Below are 17,807 nucleotides of genomic sequence, written 5' to 3' on the forward strand. Positions count from 1 at the left end.
TCCACAGCATCCATTTCAGGGTGGAGCGATTTTTGCTTATTCAGAATAGAGATCAGAAATACAAAAGAGAGACTGGAGAATTTCCCTAGGAATAAGTGGACTAAATGGTATGATAACATGATGTTTGATTCTGTGTTGCAGTTACTACTATGCCCCGTATCATATTTGCTTATACAGCAAACATTGCTGATATTACTATTTGCTGCATTCATTTTAGAGTAATGAAGGAATTTGGATGCATAAAACTGGTAATTGTGTTTGTGTAGAGATGGGCTTTCCAACTGGGACCTTCGCTTAAAACTAATAATGGTATCAGCACACTATAGTAACCGAATGTTAAACAGCAACTATTAACATTAAACATTTTTAAATCTTCAGGACCAGATAACACCCAAGAGTATTAAAATAACTTACTATTAATGTTGATTTTTAAACAAATCCTGGAACACTGGGGAACTTCCCGAGGACTAGGGGGGAAATCTAATGTTGTGCCAATTTTTAGTAAAGAGCAAACTGGATGACCCAGGTAACTGAAGTCTGACATTGATTCTGAGCTAAATCATGGAAAGGCTGATATGGGATGCAATCAGTCAAGAATTAGAGGATGGTAGCATAATGAATACCAATCAACAAGGTTTTATGGAAGATAGGTCTTGTCAAACAATGTCTTTTTTTATGAAATCGCAAGTTTGGTTAATAAAGGAAACTGTTCACATAACATACTTAGACTTCTTAAGACATTTGACTTAGTCACAAATGACATTGTAAAAAAAATTAACACTATACAATGGAGCCCATATTAAATAGATTAAGAACTAGTTAACTGATCAATTGTAAAAACTATAAATGGGAAATTGACATCTAAAGGGGTCCCACAAGGACTGTTCTTGACCCAATTCTATTAAATATTTTTATCAATTGTCTGGAAGAAAATATAAAATCATTATTAGCAAAATTTACAGATGACACAAAAATTGGGGGAATTTTAAATGATGAGAACAAGTGAGTATTACAGACCAAGCTGGGTCACTTGGTAAAATAGGCTTTTTTTCAGCAACATGCATTTTAATACAGCCAAATGTAAAGTCAGACATTTATGAACAAAGAACGTAGATCACACAGGATGGGGGACTGCATCCTGGAATATAGCAACACTGAAGACAAGTTAGGGGTAGTTGGCAGTTGCACCTAAGCACCGAGTGTAATGACATAGCTAAGAGGGCAAATGAGATCCTTGGACGTAGAAGCAGGAAAATATCAAGTAAGAATAGGGAGATGTTATTACATGCCATATATTATATTAGTGTGACTCAGTTCTGGTACCCACTTCAAAAACGAAAGTTGAAAGATTGAAAAGGGTTCAGAGAAGAGCTACAAGAGTGATTCAAGGTCTGGAAAGCAAGTTTTATAGCAAGAGACTCAAGCTCAATCCATTTAGTTTATCCAAGAGAAGGTTAAGTAGTGACTTGCTTGATCACAGTCTGCAGTTACCTACGTTGGAAGACATTTCTGATAGATGTGACAGATATTGCAACAGCACACAGTATTGTGGGGACCATATTGTTTTAAGTTTATGAATGGTTTCTGTGTCACTGTGAGCAACTCCAGTGGGGCAGGGTTACTACTGCTTCTCCAGGAAATAAAAAGAGTGAGTGTGGGGGTGACTAAGATGAATTATGCAGGCTGTGAACACCTCCAGTGAGGTACCATGCCCTGAGGAGGTTTGTATAGAGTGGTTCAAACTGGGTTTTCCAGAGACTGACAGAGAAAGGGGTTTTGGTATAAAAAGGCTGAGTTTAAACTGGGACACAGGGCCTTCTTTTGATTCAGCAAATGAACAGCAACTTTTACTCAGTAGGGGGCCCCAAACCCTTGCGGAAGGACTGGAAGGCCTTTGGTCTAATAGGACCCTATAAAACTGATGGGTGAGCTCTAGTAAGCTTTTAGTGTGTGTACAGGAACTTTGACTGTTTTTGTAAGTTTTCTCTGCAATACTGTTATCACAAGAATAAATGTAATTTTTTGTTTAGAAAATGTAGAACTGAAAGGGACCTCAAGAAGTCATCAAGTTAAGTCCCCTACAATGAGGAAAGACAAAGTCAACCTAGACCATCATTGACAGGTGTTTGTCCAACCTGTTCTTAAAAGTCTCTAATGGAGATTCCACAACCTCCCTTGGAAATCTATTCCAAAACGTCACCTCTGTAGTTAGAAATTTTTTTCTATTATCTAACTTATACCTAAATTGCTGCAGATTGAGCCCATTACTTCTCGTCCTATCTCCAGTGGACGTGGAGAACAATTGATCCCTGTCCTCTTCATAAGAGCCCTTAATGTATTTGAAGACAGGTATCAGGCCCCCCTCAGTCTTGTTTGCTCAAAGCTAAACATGACCAATATTTTAATTTTTCCTAAGCCTTGTATCATTTTTGTTGCTCTGCTCTGGACTCTCTCCAATTTATCCACATCTTTCCTAAAGTGTGTCACCCAGAATTGGATGAACACTGTATTCCAGCTGAGGTCTCACCATGGCAGAGTAGAGTGGAAAAACTGTCTCACGTGTCTTATGTACAAAACTCTTGTTAATATGCCCCAGAAGTATATTAGATTTTTTCACAACTGCATCAGAATGGACTCATATTCAATTTGTGATTCACCATAACCCCCACATTCTTTTCAGCAGTAATGCCACCTTGCCAGTTATTCTCCCTTGTGTAGTTGTGCATTTGCACTCACCATTATTGGTCTGAATTTAACAAGATGAAATTCAATCCTCCAATTTGTCAAGATCATTTTGAATTCTAATCTTGTCCTCCAAAGTGCTTGCAACCCCTGCCAGCTTAGTGTGCTCTTCAAATGTTATAAGCATACTCTCTTCACTCCATTATCCAAGTCATTAATGAAAATATTGACTAGTATCAGACCCAGGACTGACCCTTGCAGGACCCCATTAGATACGCCCTCCCACTTTGACAGTGAACCATTGATAACCACTCTGAGTTCAGTCTTTCAACCAGTTTTGCACTCACCTGATTGTAATTTCATCTAGGCCACATTTTCTTAGTTTGCTTATGAGAATGTCACATAGGATTGTGTCAAAAGCCTTACTGAAATCAAGATAGATCACATCTACCCCTTCCCATTGATCCACTAGGTCAGTAACCCAGTCAAAGAAGGAAATTAGGTTGATCTAGCATGATTCGTTCTTGACGAATAGATGGCAGCTATTCCTTATAACCCTATTCTCGTGTAGATGCTTAAAAATTGATTATTTCTTTTTTCCAGTATCTTTCCGGGTATTGAAGTTAAATTGATTTGTTTATAATTCTCTATGTCTGTTTTGTACCCTTAAAAAAAAAAAAAAAAAAAAAAAAAAAAGGGCAAATATAGTACCATTTTCCAGTCCTCTGGGACCCTATCCAACTTCCATGAGTTCTCAAAGATAATTGCTAATGGTTCTGAGATTGCTTCAACTAGTTCTTTAAGCACCCTAGGATGAATTTAATCAGGCCCTGCCAACTTGAATATACCTAACTTATCTATATATTCTTTATCCTGTTTTTTCCCCTGTTTTGGCTTGCATTCCTGCCTCCTTGTTGTTAATATTAAGTGTGTTGAGTATCTGGTCACCATTAACCTTTTTAGTGAAGACTGAAGCAAAATAGGCAACAAACACCTCAGCCTTGTTGATGTCATTAATTATTAGCTCTCCTTCCATGCTAGGTAGAGGACCTATGCTTTCCTTTGTCTGTCTCTTGCTCCCAATGTATTTAAAGAAGGCTGGTTAGTAACTGGTATACACTGTTGCAACCCCTAGAGAAAGGTTAACCACAGGTGCTGGTTCCCAGTCAGACCTGCTGGGGAAAATCACAGTGAGGTGCAGAAGTGGGACTGCAAGAAGAACTGCAAGCCTAAATGCCCAGTCTTGAGGGAGAGAGATGCAGGTCTCTACCCAACAGAGGTGACAGCTAGGAGCCTGAAACCTTAAGTGGGTGCCCTTGAGGAAGACTAGGGGCAAGGTACAGCTAATCCTGAAACTGTGACAGATGGCTCAGTAGTAGAAAAAGGCATAAAGTCCAATGTATGGAAGCTGATTTTAGACAAATTCAGACTAGAAATAAAGTGCATATTTTTAAAACAATAAGGGTAATTAACCTCCAGAACTACATAGGTGGATGTGGTGGATTCTCCATCACCAGAAATCTTTAAATCCAGACTGGATATCTTTCTAAAAAAAGATATGCTATAGCTCAACCAGAAATTATGGGCTTGATGCAGAAGTTACTGGATGAGGTTCTTCAGCCTGTGTAATACAGGAGATAAAACTAAATCAACATAATGGTTCCATCTAGCTTTAAAATAAAAAAAAATATTGAATATTCTATCTTAGCAGCATTGCCTATTGACTAGGTGGTAGTATTTCCTCTGAGTCGGTGCTTATCTAATGCTTCATCACAGCATGTTTTTAAAAACTGTAGTTTTAAAAATGTCTCATAACAAAACCTATAGAAAAGATTGAATCATAAAAACTCTCTTTAATTTGCAATTGAGACAAGAATCACAACTTTAAATTTTCAAGTGATGTAAAATAGATATTGAAGACTATATTGAAAGTACTTTATTGAAAAATTAAGATGTTGGAAGTGTCTGGCTACATGACGGGTAAAACAAGACATTAAAAGTTTAAAATTTTTTTCACTTTTTTCAAAAACTTACCAAAATGCACTAAGTTAATTTAAGATATGTACATGAGAAATCATCAGCTTAATTATTGGGCAAAATGACAATATTACTTTCAAAATATGCATAATTAATAAAAAATATAGACAAGATCAAAAATTGAGAGAGAGTAGGGAAACCTATGTTCCTTATAAATTTAGAGTCGTTTTAAATTTCTCTTGCTTTGGGCACTTCCTGGAAGAGCATCTTTTTTATTTCGCTGCTTTGCAGATGAACTACTGCATTCTTTTGACCCGTGGAAGGTGCACAAACACAAAATACAAAAGTCAAATGCACAGGCTTCTCGGCTACATAGTCCCCTTTTCTTTAAGGGCTGATACTTAGCTGGGCACTGACATCTTGGACAAGGTTTTAAAGCTTCATCAATAAAAAGGGTTTTGGCAATCTGTGTCAATAGGGGAGAAAATGACATTTAATATCTGCAGTTCTTGACTGTAATCTTAGACTTCTTAAGATGTAGTCTTAAGAAATCTTTATTTTCAATGCTAACACCTGGCTACATTGCTTACCTTAAGGTACTCTTCCTGTTTACTAGTTGACTGGGGAACAGAACTGCATCCTGTAGGTGTTAAAAGCTCATTGCAAGAAGGTGGTGTTTGTAACACAGCAATTTTAGCTTGAGCTTGAACAGGTCTTAGAGCAGATCTACGTAGCATATTAAGTCTTGTGGCGGCATCTTCAACATGCAAGAGACATCCCTGTTATAGATGATGATGATAAGAAGAGAAATCAGCTTCAATGCGTACCAAGATAACCAGGGCTTTGTTTAATATAGCTTGCTTTGTTTTTGTTTTAGAACTATTTTTATTTTTCACAATAAAGAGGTACAAAACATGTAAATTTCTTCAAGTACAAGTTTAGTATTTAATGGACAGGTGGACAAAAGAGGACCCATTGGAGGAAATATTGTGGTCTATAAAGATCAGTTCAGGGTGACCAAATTGATTCTCCTTTACCACTTACAAGACCTCATCCCTCATCAATTCCATCCGATATCTTTCCTACTTCAGAAATCTGAATAGGAAACACTTCCAACTGCTTATAGGATAGTCACTTCACATCAGATCACTTCAAGGAATCCCTACCCTAGAGGTAAGTTAAGCCACAAAGAAAAAACAAATCAAACAATTGGGAAGGAGTCACAATTTTAGTCCTACTGGACCTACAAGCAGGGATTAAAATGGAAGAAAAAGAAAAAGGTGTTGAAATGGGGCATATGAGAGATTAAGAGGAAGGGACAGGATTTTAAACCCAAACCTGGTTCGCTTTAAATTTGTTATAATTTGAGGAAAATCCTATTGATTCCAAGCACTACATGTTTTAAACATTTTCCTTGAAGTGTGGCTAGAGTAAAAAGACTAAAAATGACATTTTTTACTCAGAATAGGTCTCAGCATGTATTCTGAGTCATATCTACTGGGTAAAGATTTTACAACTCTCATTGTCAGCTGGGAGATTTCTACAGTTTGCTAGGATCTTTACATTCTTCCCCTCTCCCCAAATCTTTCCAACACGCCCAATATTTAGAATACTCCCTTTGGGAGATACATTACCCCAGCTTCCGCCTTCAGCTGTTTTATGTACAGCTTTCTCCTGAGATATGCATTTTTGTCTTGTATAACAATTTCACGCCAGTTCTTGCTTACTTTCCAAATACTGAAACAAAACAAAAAAATACCATCCACCTTTCAAATCTTGCTTAAGTTTTTATGAGTGGTATAGTTTAAGATCCTAATACTAAAAATTAACCCCTTCAGTTTTATCATGACTTAAAATGTTATCTTGATCATTTTGCAGAATGTTGCAATATACTGTAACAAACTCCACTTTACAGACTTGACTTGAAACATAACATTGCCTCACATATTCTTCTGCATCACCATGTGGAATTAAATACAGATGGGGTAAGGGAGGGCTCATCTCCTAAGACAGAACACAAGGTAAAAAACCATTGACTGCTTTGCATAGGGTAGGAGAGGGGGGCAGATTGAGAGCTGAGGGGAAGAGGGTTGGAGCAGAACTAGGGGGTTGGATCAGAGCTGCTGAGCGTGGTGGGGGGAGGGCTGGAGTGGAACTGGAGGGACCAAGGTGGGAGGATTGCATCAGGCCTGCGGGAGCTATGGCTGGACTGAAGGAGGTAGAAGCTGGGGGAGAAGCTAGGTATCTGGATAGGCCGGGAGCTAAAGAGGAGGTAGGTGACGGGGTTAAGGGGGCTGGATTGAGGCTGTGGGGGGACAGGACTGGAGGGAGGTGAATTTTGGAACTGGGAAGGGGGGCCCCCTAACCTATTATAACACTAGAAGTCTCTGGGGTCTTGTTATGCTACTGATATTTTAGACTTGCAACAAAATATTGCACCATCATAAACTGATGCTCTGGGAAATGAGCTAAGCTTAACATTTATGAATATTTTCACTGATTACAAAAAAAATGGGAATTAATACCCTAAGTCTTTATTATTAGATAGAACTTAATTACAAGTGACATTCTTTCATCTCTTTGTTACTTCAAACGCATCAGTAGCAAATTAATGTTATTTTTGTTACATGGGAGTAATACTGTTCAGGCCACTGTTCCAGCTCCCCAACTCATTAGCAGGGAAAAAACCCTTATTTTCAAAATTTTGAAAAAGGTATATAGTTGTATTTCTTACCTGCATAGGCTTTCCACAGTCAAAGCACCTAAAACTATAGCAAGAATATGCTTTAAATCTCTGTATTTTAATTCTGTTAAAATATCTAATTTTTCAAGGCCCATTTTTTTGCCTATGAGTCCAGCAAGAATATATTCTAATACAGACATTTCAGCTCTTTCAGAGTTCTCCAAGAGTCCATTTTGCTCTGGTCTTTTTCTTTTGCTTCGCATGAAGATTTCATGGACTACTTGTAAAGCAGGCGTTCTTGATAAATCCCCAAGATTTAGAATCAAATCTGCACTATTCTCCTCATTAAAAACCAATCCACTGTCTTCACTGGCAGGGTCTCTTGCTACTTTTAATTTATATTCTGAATTAATTAGTGTAATATCATAGTCTTCCTCTGTCTCTGACTGTGAACCCCGTTCCCGAAGGGTGGATAACCTCCTCACTCGGTCGAGTTTTCTTAACTTTCTTTTAGCATCCAGAAGTTTGGAAACTTCCTTCTGTTTTTGAAGGAGTTCTTGGAAAGATCCCTCATGATCTGAAGAGGAATCTTCTGATTTATCTAAGCCAAGGGAATTAAACCCACTGTCTTCAGGCACTGAAAAGTCCAAGTCACTTACCACATGAGTAGGGGGAGTATTTGTGTCAAGTAAATCAAAGTTAAAATCTGCTATTAGGTTGCTGACTGGAGTCAGAAATTTATCCTCATTCGTCTCAGACAACATACAACATGTAGGGGTTCTAAGCAATTCCAGGTAGGTGCTTTCATCATTAATGCTTGTAAGGGCACTATCACTGAACTCATTAGGAGTCTTGTCAATAATAGTGTCCTTAGAAGTATTAAGGTGAATTGGAGATAAACATTCAGGTTCTGACAACAAGTCGTTTTTACATTTGGAATCATCTACTGTAGAAGTCCTTTGCTGTGAAAAGGCAAGTCTCAATTTTTGGCAAGCAGGACTAAACTCCTCAGTTTTTAAAGTGCTAGTAGCTAGAGGTTTGTAAGTGTTATCTCTTGGAGAATACGAAGAACTTTTTGAAAGTCTTTCGTCAAAGCTGAGAACATGAGATAATGTTTTTTTCCTACTGCAATCCGACGAATTGGCTTGTCTTTCAAAGCATCCTACAATGCCTCCCAAAGCAGTTTTAGACAGAAGCAGTCTCCTACGCAGTGATGAGTCTTTTTTACTTACTTTCGGAGTTTCAAAAAAATCTGTAGCTACATTTGCCTCTCTTCTTTCAGATAAGGAGATAGAATTCTTTCCATTTTCGATGGGAGACAACACTGGAATTACTAAATTAGGGTGTGAATGTTCAGAATACTCATGTAGTAATGATAAAGGTCTCGCGCTCAGTTCATCTTTATGTTCTGCTTCAGTATGATCAAAGCTAGGGTCTTTTAATGATACATTAAATCCACTATCATGAAATATGGAGGTGGAACAAGAGTCTTTAAAGCTGGAGTATTTCACATTGTTGCTGGGAGAAGTCAACCTGCCTCTTTTAAGAATAGACAGCACTGAGCGACTTTCTGACATCTTTCACTTGGAATTTCTCTGATTCTGTAAAGTGAAGACAGCATTTTATTTCTAGAATGAGCCTTAAAGAACTTATTTTAAATACAGTTACCAATGGATATCAAATTATATCTAAGATGATTTATTTTCATTTAAATAACATTCTTTCACCATCAAAATAGTAACCATAGTGAAAAATATTTTTATTGCATCTCTGTGGAAACAGCACTCACACTCTAGCATGATGGATGCACTATCAATATTTAAAAAGATAAATAGATAGTAAATATTTTACTGATGTAAAATAATGGGGATGAACAGCTTAAAAAACATGGCATAAGAAAAACCAAGTATGTGAAAAAACACATCTGATTAAATAGCTGATCTACCAGTCATCATCATCCATGGAGAATAGGTTCAGTCCGATCATAGACAATGGGCAAAATTTTGGCCCCATTGAGGTGAATAGCAAAACTCCTACTGACTTCAATAGGGTCAGAATTTCACCCTTCATGTACATAGAGTCCCTCTACGTTCTGCCAGTTCAGTTCTTGAGAGCCAACAGGGGATTGAAACTCATGAATTAGTCTATTTTATTAGTGCTGATGGGAGAAAAGAAAAAAGCCTTTGTGGCAGTTTGGTTTGTTTAAAGAAAGAGAGAGCCCTGGTGGCTGATAATCCTAATTAATTGTCTAGAGAGTCAGCAAGCTTCCACAAATTTATTCAGATCCTTCAGTCCTTCAACACTGGAAACAGTTGAGTTCCAGTTACACAAAAGGGACAGTCTAGTGTTGGTCACTACACTGCTCCAAGACATTTTCTTTACAACTTTGAACAGAAACCACCAAGAATTTCTGCTCAGTCTCTTGGTGATCTGGGGTAATATAGCTCCTACCTTGTGGTTATACAATTTATGGGCACTGGAGAACTAATTAGCACTCTTCCCGTATATGTGGGGAGAAAGAGATACTCTGCCCTATGGTAATAAGCTTTTTGCATAGTCAGAAAGGACACATTCTTTTCAAGGGAACAACAGAATTAGGTACTTATGTGATTTCTCTCTGAAGGATATGATTACCTAAGGCATTGATTCCTATTTCTATAAAGATATAAAAACGTATTCCCTCTCCTTCCCAGATCAGATTGGCAAGGACATAGACCAGGTTACTATTTTGCAAGCCCAGGACACAGCAGACGTAAGAATAATTTGAATAATGTAACCATAAGGACAAAGATCTCATGAGCCACCAAAGCTAGCAAAAAGTTACACATCTTTTAATTCCAAGCTTTGCAGCAGTGTATAATAGTTTCTAACTCTAGTAAATTGGGAAATATACCTAGAGATTGTCACTGGTCTCTCATACCAGACAAAAATAGGTCTTCATGGGCCATTTACCAGAGTGGGATGTCTTCAGTGTACCAAGGACCCTGAGCCAGTTGGGCCTCCCACTACTAGAAAAAAAGTAGTTGTGCCACCCTCTGTTATACAGAATCATCTTTTGATGGATTTGGGGCATTGAATTACCCAATATCCCAAAGATGAAAGGTCCCTTTTTTTTTTTTTTTAATTCCATTTGCTAGTGGTGGATGTGTAAAGGGGAGAGTTTTTCTTTGTAGCAACAAGACTACAGCACACAGTGTGTGGGGAAACTAACGCTTAGGTAAAGGGCAAGGATAAGGCAGACACAGAGTATTGGCAGGTGATGAGGCAAAAGACTGAACAGTAACATGGGAGGTAGGGTTTTGCCAGTAGGATAATAAATGCTTGTAAGTGTAGGCTAGGGTAAAGAGATGATACATGACCAGGCTTGTATTGGGACCAACAGATGGGGAGGACCACATGCAAGAGGTCCAAACACCTCCAAAGTAAGTGGATCATAACAGGACACAGGGACTTGGTAGACCTAAATGAACATTTTGGGAGTGCTCAGAGCAGAGCCCCTACAGAGTACACAACAGAAACATGCTGAGGGAAGCAATATGAATCAGCCAGATGCATTGAAAGGCATTCTGCCTGCAAAGAGATGCCGAAAACCTTCTAGAAGGGAAGGAGACAAAGATGTTTTAGAATTAATTGCTAAATAGTTGTAAATAGCTTTTAAAATAGCCATTCAAGGCTCCAATATTGCAAAAACATAGATACTGTACATACTTATCTTTAAACACATTAATAGTTCTATTGAATTTAATGAGACTATGCATGCACTTAAAGCGAAGCATGTACATAAGTGTTTGCAGGATCTGGTCCTTGCTTTCCAATACAGTCAAAATACAGCGGGAAAGATGGAGGGGTGGGGAGGACGACAATATTTACTTTTAGTTCTAACATTACAAACAACTGAAAGTAGAGGATATCAAAAGCTGTAATTAGGATGCTATACTTTTAAAGAAGTAAAAGTTGATCATTTCTCTTTGTCTCAAAAGGAACAGAAGGTAAAAAAGGAAAAAAAGAACTCATGTAACTCTGTAACAGAGATCTGAACTGGCAGAGAGATATGGCAAAAATAATTTTTGCCTTATTAAAATAATATCCAAAAGCACTACAAACTTAACAAAAAAAAATGTGGGGAGGGAGAATGGGGGGAGAAGAGAAGAGCACTTCTGAGCTTCTTATACACTTCCTTGAATTGACACTATATATTCTTAACATTGTAGGTTAGAAGCATTGAAATAGAGCAGACAAACAGAACATGATCCGTAATCATTCTTGGTAACACTTCCTAACCCGCACCCCCATCTTGCAAACCTTTATGCATGTATTTGATTTTTATTTCAGTGGGAATACTCACAGTAGTAAAGTTCAGCTTGTGCATAAGATTTTGCAGGATTGAGGGCATAATGTTGCAAATCCAACATTAAAGGGAAAAAAAAACCTTTTCAAAACTTACTAGTATACATTTACGCATCAAATTCTTACAAACCAAGTCTCATTTCATTTGAGGATTGATATCTCCCACTGGAGTGAAATATTTTTTCTTTGTAATTCAGTGAGACATTTAAAACCTCCCTTAGTATTCCTTTTTCAAAATTTTCTTTATTCAAGTTATTCTAGATTTGGTGTTTTAATGAGAGTTTTCTCCTTTAACACAAGGAAACATGTTTAAATCCAATAATTTAGTAGCCTAATGATACTTAGATGTTACACTTCATTTTTCAACCATAGATCTCAGAGTACTTTGCAAAAGGAAGTGTCATTATCCCCATTTCACATGTGAGAAAACTGAGGCAAAGTGAACCAGTGGCAGATTAGCCACTGGGCCAACAGGGCTGTGCCCAATGTAGAGTGACCAGATGTCCCAATTTTATAGGGACAGTCCTGATCTTCGGGGCTTTTTCTTATATAGGTGCCTATTATCCCCACACTCTGTCCCTATTTTTCATACTTGCTATCTGGGCACCCTAGCCCCATGCTCCAACCCACTCGGCACTCCTGCCGGGAAGCTGGGTCAGGACACTTGGGCTTACCCTGCTCCGTGCGCCTTCCTGCTGGGGGAGGGGAGCAAGCCCCCACACCCTGACCCCATTCCCTGGCAGGAGCACCAGTGGCTCTCAAACACTGTGGCTCTCAAACGGTGGTCAATGGACTACCAATGAGCCGCAGAGTGCTTCCTGACAATCTACAGGATGAAATATTTAGAGAACCAAGCCATGGGAGGATTAGGATGTCTAGAGAGGAGGTGTTCCATGTGAAGATCCCTCTTCTGAAGTGGCTCAAGGATGCAATGATTACTGGGAAACAAGAAAGCATAGTGGCTAGAACAAAGAACTACCAGTCAGAGGACTGGGTTCTGAACTGACTGCCACAAGCTTCTTTTAGATTAGTAATATAAAAGGTGTACGTTACCAGCATCACCGAACTTATTTCTGTCCTCCTTTCTCAGTGCACCTGCTATGTTAAGCAAAGGGATAGAGACGCATTCTTGATATAGAGATGAATAGTCTTTTCCAGTATTTAAATCAAGTCTGGTCTCTGCAGCAAACAAACTTTACCTGAAGAATCATCAAGCTGTGCAAGTATCCCAATCTAATTGACCCAAAATGAGTCATTACAACCCAACAATATTAATGACTATGAAGGATGCTGTAGCTAATCCCCCCTGCACAATGGGTATGCAACTTACCCAGCTTTATGAAGCAATTTGAGATCCTCGGATGAGGAAGTGCTATGTGAGGCGAACAGCCGTGATACTTAACTGGAGAACAGCGTTCCAGAATAAGGCAGAGGCAGAAGCAAAAATAAATCAATGCATTCCAAAGGTATTAGGCAGCTCAGAGGCAAAATACGTTCAAGTCACAAAATAATTAATTTAACCAATTGGTCTATATATTTATTAGCTGTAACCTCCGCAGTTAGTGCCCGTAACAACAGCAACGAGGCTAATTGACTAGACCAACCACCTAAGGAATAACACCTGTCGGACTCTCAGTCACCTTGAATGATGGGCTCCAGGAAGGCAGGAGCTTCACCCCCGCATCCTTCTCTGGCAACTCAGTGGGCAAAGGGAAATCTCTGCCCCACAATCCTGGGGCTTCTCCGAGGGGGTCAATGGGGCTGAGCGATGGGGACTGAAGTTAACAACATGCTGCAAGCCGGACTGGGAGCAGTGAGGGGCGCCGACCCTGCTGCCCCCGCGGGGCGCTGCTCCCTGCCTCTTGCCGAGGCACCGCCGAGCTTCTCTCGCCCCCGGCCCCACCGCGTTGCCCTGGTGAGGAGCCGCCGCCTCTAGCCAGCACCAGTTCCCCGCATGCGGCTGCTGTTGGTTTCCCTCGCTTGGATTTGAACTGCCCGCCCTTATCAACCGCTGTAGCTTTCCCTCCTCCCCCTCAGTGCTGCCTCCTGGCACGGGGGCCAGAGCAAAGAAGGGCCCAGGAGCAAGCCCAGTAAAGGCGGGAGGGAGACTACCTCTGTAATTCCCCCCCCGCCCCCCAGTAGTCAGTGCGCGTGACGGTGGCATCTGAGGGAGCTCTGTTGCAGAGACCGACCCCCATTCCCCCACCCTCAATACTTCCAGGGCTGTGTCCTTCTCATCCCCACTGCACCTTCGGAGGCTTTTTGCCTCCTCGTTTCCTCCCTCCCCCCGTGCTAGGCTCGTGTTCCTACTTCTTCCCACATGTGTAGGGCTGCTGCTTCTCTCCCCCTTTCCCGCACTTTTCTATTGCTACTTCTCCCCCACAGCACCTCTAGTCACTCCAAGGGGGTACTGCTTCTAGAGAGCCTGACTGAGGTGAGGAGGCTTCACCCTAATGTGAAACCTTTAGGAGCCTAGCTTCGAGCATGGCCAAACAAAATGTTTTTAAAGGAGCTAAGCCCGGTCTACACGACCAGTATATCTATACTAAAGAAATTAACGTGAGTTGGATGATTGCCAATTAACTCAAATTAGCCTACACATTTGTACGTGGTGATAATCCCGCAACAAACATTTGTGGAGTAGCATATACAAACATGGTACCTCTCTCCGGCTAGCTGACTATCAGTTAACTTGAGTTAAAAAAAACAACAACCTAGAACAGATAAACCCTAGGTGCTAACGAATTAAGGAGCACCCTGTTAAAACGTGTCAGCTAACGTATTAAAACAAAACGAACAAAACACATGCTTTCCTGTTCTAGAGCAGCCAAAAATCCCCTCTCCACTGCCACTGACTTCCCACACACTCAAAATTAATACACCACAAGGCAGGACAGGGAGATTGCATCCAGTGGTTGAGAAGACTTGACAGGTTGTCTTGAACTCTAGTTCTACAAATTGGGAATGAAGACATTTATAATGCAAGGGCATGTGAAATATCAAATAGTGTGATGTAAATTGTAGTTGTGCTCTTTCTATATTAGGTATTATTTACTTTCTCCCCCATTTCAGAGGTCATGTTCTCAAAATTTTTAGTCTTTACTTGGCTCTTTTCCCTTCAACCTCCATTTTTCTCCCATCTTTAGGACAGTGTCAAATCTGAATGAGTGATTTGAAAAAAAAATATTGGATTTAAATGTCTCATTGAAACAAACATCAAAATCCATCCTAACAAGAGGGAAGGACTCAGAAATAACGTAAAGCCAAAATCCCCAGGCATGAGGTTTGGCAAGTGTGCTAACTCTGTGTGTAACTCTTCCCCCTTTTCACACCAGCTTCTGTTTTTCCTACCTTTTAAACCAAAACAGCAACATGTTCTGACACCAGGGTGATGAGAATGATATCAATAACTAGACAGACTGCAAAGCCTCACAACTTTTGGGAGCCTGAGGAAATCTTATTTAAAAGGTTATAAAACCAAAGCATGGGGCATTCTTAAATTTATTTTACTTTTTATGTAAAACATAATATTGTATTAGATTAATGCAACTGCAAATGTATCAGATTGACCCATTTGGGGAATATAACAAGTATTGGGGCAAAAGAAGAAACAACATATTGATAGGTGCTATTCTTTGTCCTTCTGTGAGGGATTTTTTTCTAAATTGCTTTCTATTACAGTATTTTGATAGTCTTCAGTTATTATTGGAGGGTGCAAACCTAAAAGAAAAAGACAGAAGGGGGAAACAATACAATACTTTAGTATTTTAACAATAAATAGACTGGAAATGTTTACTACAGCAATATCTGTTTCATAAGATTTGGAAGATCCTTATGACTAAATAAAACCATTTGAGGGGGTTTTCGTTGTATCATTGGCAAGAGTTTTAGCTTTTTTAAAGATAAGCCTGTCCAGAAGTTGTGGGAAAACCCACCTCTGACATTCAAACTCAGGTGGAACTATTTTACTTCAGTCAAAAAATTTTAAGAAGGTCTAATAAATTGTGGTGATGGGATTTAGGGGCTTGTGTTCTCCTGATCAACATGCAAAAGCAGCAAAGAAGGAAAACTGACAGCAGTATAAGTGAGACATGGTGGGTGAGATAATATATTTTACTGAACCCCAACTTTAATTCACCCACTTTGTCTCTCTAATATCCAGGGCCCAACATGGCTAAAACAACACCGCATATAGCAGTATAAGTGAACATGACATATCAGAGTGATTTAGACTAACAACATTCACCTCAAAACAAAAAATATCCCGTATATCTTCCCCTTTTATAAGAGGGGGGGAAATAATCAGCTTTCCAAAAAAAAAAAAAAAAAAAAAGGGTGCTTTTTACTTTTATATGCTGAATATTTAAAATAAATGAAGCAGTGAGCATTTTTAACTTAACTCTTCACACACCCCTCCTACCTTCTTTTACAGATCCAAAGCACATGCTTTTGGCACTTAAACTACACTAAAAGGAATGTCTCAGCTAATTACACATATCAGGGCAGAGTTTGTAAGGAACATGTTTAGTGTTAACTCTTGAAACTAAAGTCAACTCTTGAGGTTTTTTTCAAAACCCAAGTTCTCTCAAGGGAACAAGTTAGATAATTAAACAATTTATTGCTTAATTTATTAAACCTAATTTTCAATCAAACTATATAGTTAAAGTGACTTTTCTTAAGGTTGGATTATGAATAGATTACCTTGACAATATAATGGACCCTGAAGGAGCAATACTGGAGGAGGACAATTTATGAGTTTGTAAAAAACTCTAGTTTAATGCACTTAAAGTGTACTGGAAAGAAATAATGACTGAGTTAATTGGAAGAGGCTGAATGGACACTGCTGATACTGGTTAAGGACACTTACAGAGATTGGCTGGGTAAATCACCAGTTTTTATTATTAGTGTGTGACTGCAAGAGTGCAATTTAAAAAAATTTCCTCCATCAAAAATTCTGGATTATTTTAAGATTTGAAGTTTTGGTGGGGAGAGAATTTTGGTGCTATGGTAAAAATAAATATAATAATAATAATGGAAATGTTATTATACATGTGAGTTGTATGAATCTTAGCTCTGTTTTTACAGTACATTTCCTACTCCTTTAACAATATTTTTAAGATAAATTCAAACATAGAAAACATGAAGTAAACCAAAATGATTAACTAGTTTAACTCCCAACAGTTTATTTTATATATACCACCAATCACATGCAAGGTTAATTTGGCAATATTAAATAAATATCTGGAAAACATATCCAAACCATAAAACCATCACACATTTCAAAAAGTTGGATAATTTAATCAGACAAAGCTAAGTTTAAGAAAGACAAAACTAAGTTTCTTTCAGCATTTAGGAATGCTGGTAGAATTCGTAATGGAAGTGCTGAATGTATACTGAATGTTCTACAATATTTATTTAGTATTTTGTAGGGGAAAATTTAATTATTGTGGCATTGAGATACCATGGCTAAACCTATATAATGACCATCATATACACAGGATTTATCCTAAAATTTGTGTTGAGCCTGTGAATAAGAGAGCAGTTGGCATTTTTTCCACATTTTCGTTTGTGACTGCTGATGTATGCACTGAAACTGTTGAAAACTGATTTGATAACAAAATCCTATTCTATTGCATTGAAAATATATTTGTATTTTAGCTTGAAAGTTTGCCTTAATTAATGTGGGAGAATATGGTAAGACCCACACAATATATATCTATATTTTCATTTACCTTAATCTTTCTCTGTGGAGCTTAAGTGATATACTTCTGAAAATAAAAAAGCAGCTTCAAGCAAAGACCAGCCCTCCTTGAGTTAAAATTCTGCAATCATGTGATCATGTCTGAGTCACATGTTTGCTTTCCACAAGCTATATAGACCAGCTCAGGTACAGTCAAATATATTCTACTGAGGCCAGTAGATTCCAAATTCATTGTAACTTGTAGTTTTCTTTGCATTTGCTTATGAAATCCATGTAGTTATTTATATGCACATTTATATTTCATCATTTTTTTTTCTGTTTTCAAAATGAAAAATGGTGATACCCCAGCATCGGTTGCCTCAATTTCCTTCAGTGTTATGTGCTCAGTAAGCCAGATTCACTCCATACTGGTGTGGG

General features: G+C 38.7%; 1 protein-coding gene across 6 annotated transcripts; it reads right to left on the minus strand.

Moving 5' to 3' along the window:
- Positions 1 to 4,520: 4,520 nt before the first annotated feature.
- Positions 4,521 to 17,524, minus strand: FBXO43 (F-box protein 43). Of its 6 annotated transcripts, XM_065585954.1 has the most exons (6): positions 13,330 to 14,204; positions 13,020 to 13,091; positions 7,394 to 8,943; positions 6,294 to 6,396; positions 5,250 to 5,438; positions 4,521 to 5,125 (listed from the first exon to the last, which is right to left on the minus strand). In XM_065585954.1, the coding sequence occupies exons 3-6, from the start codon at positions 8,917 to 8,919 to the stop codon at positions 4,877 to 4,879; spliced, it is 2,067 nt and encodes a 688-aa protein (XP_065442026.1). In that variant the 5' UTR covers positions 8,920 to 8,943; positions 13,020 to 13,091; positions 13,330 to 14,204; the 3' UTR covers positions 4,521 to 4,876. The 6 variants fall into 6 exon arrangements, with proteins under 6 accessions (XP_065442026.1, XP_065442028.1, XP_065442025.1 ...); XM_065585956.1 differs by lacking the exons at positions 13,020 to 13,091; positions 13,330 to 14,204 and adding an exon at positions 17,422 to 17,524; XM_065585953.1 differs by lacking the exon at positions 13,020 to 13,091.
- Positions 17,525 to 17,807: the final 283 nt, after the last annotated feature.

This window comes from Chrysemys picta, chromosome 2 (genome assembly GCF_011386835.1).
Source record: "Chrysemys picta bellii isolate R12L10 chromosome 2, ASM1138683v2, whole genome shotgun sequence".
Classification (NCBI taxonomy): domain Eukaryota; kingdom Metazoa; phylum Chordata; order Testudines; family Emydidae; genus Chrysemys; species Chrysemys picta.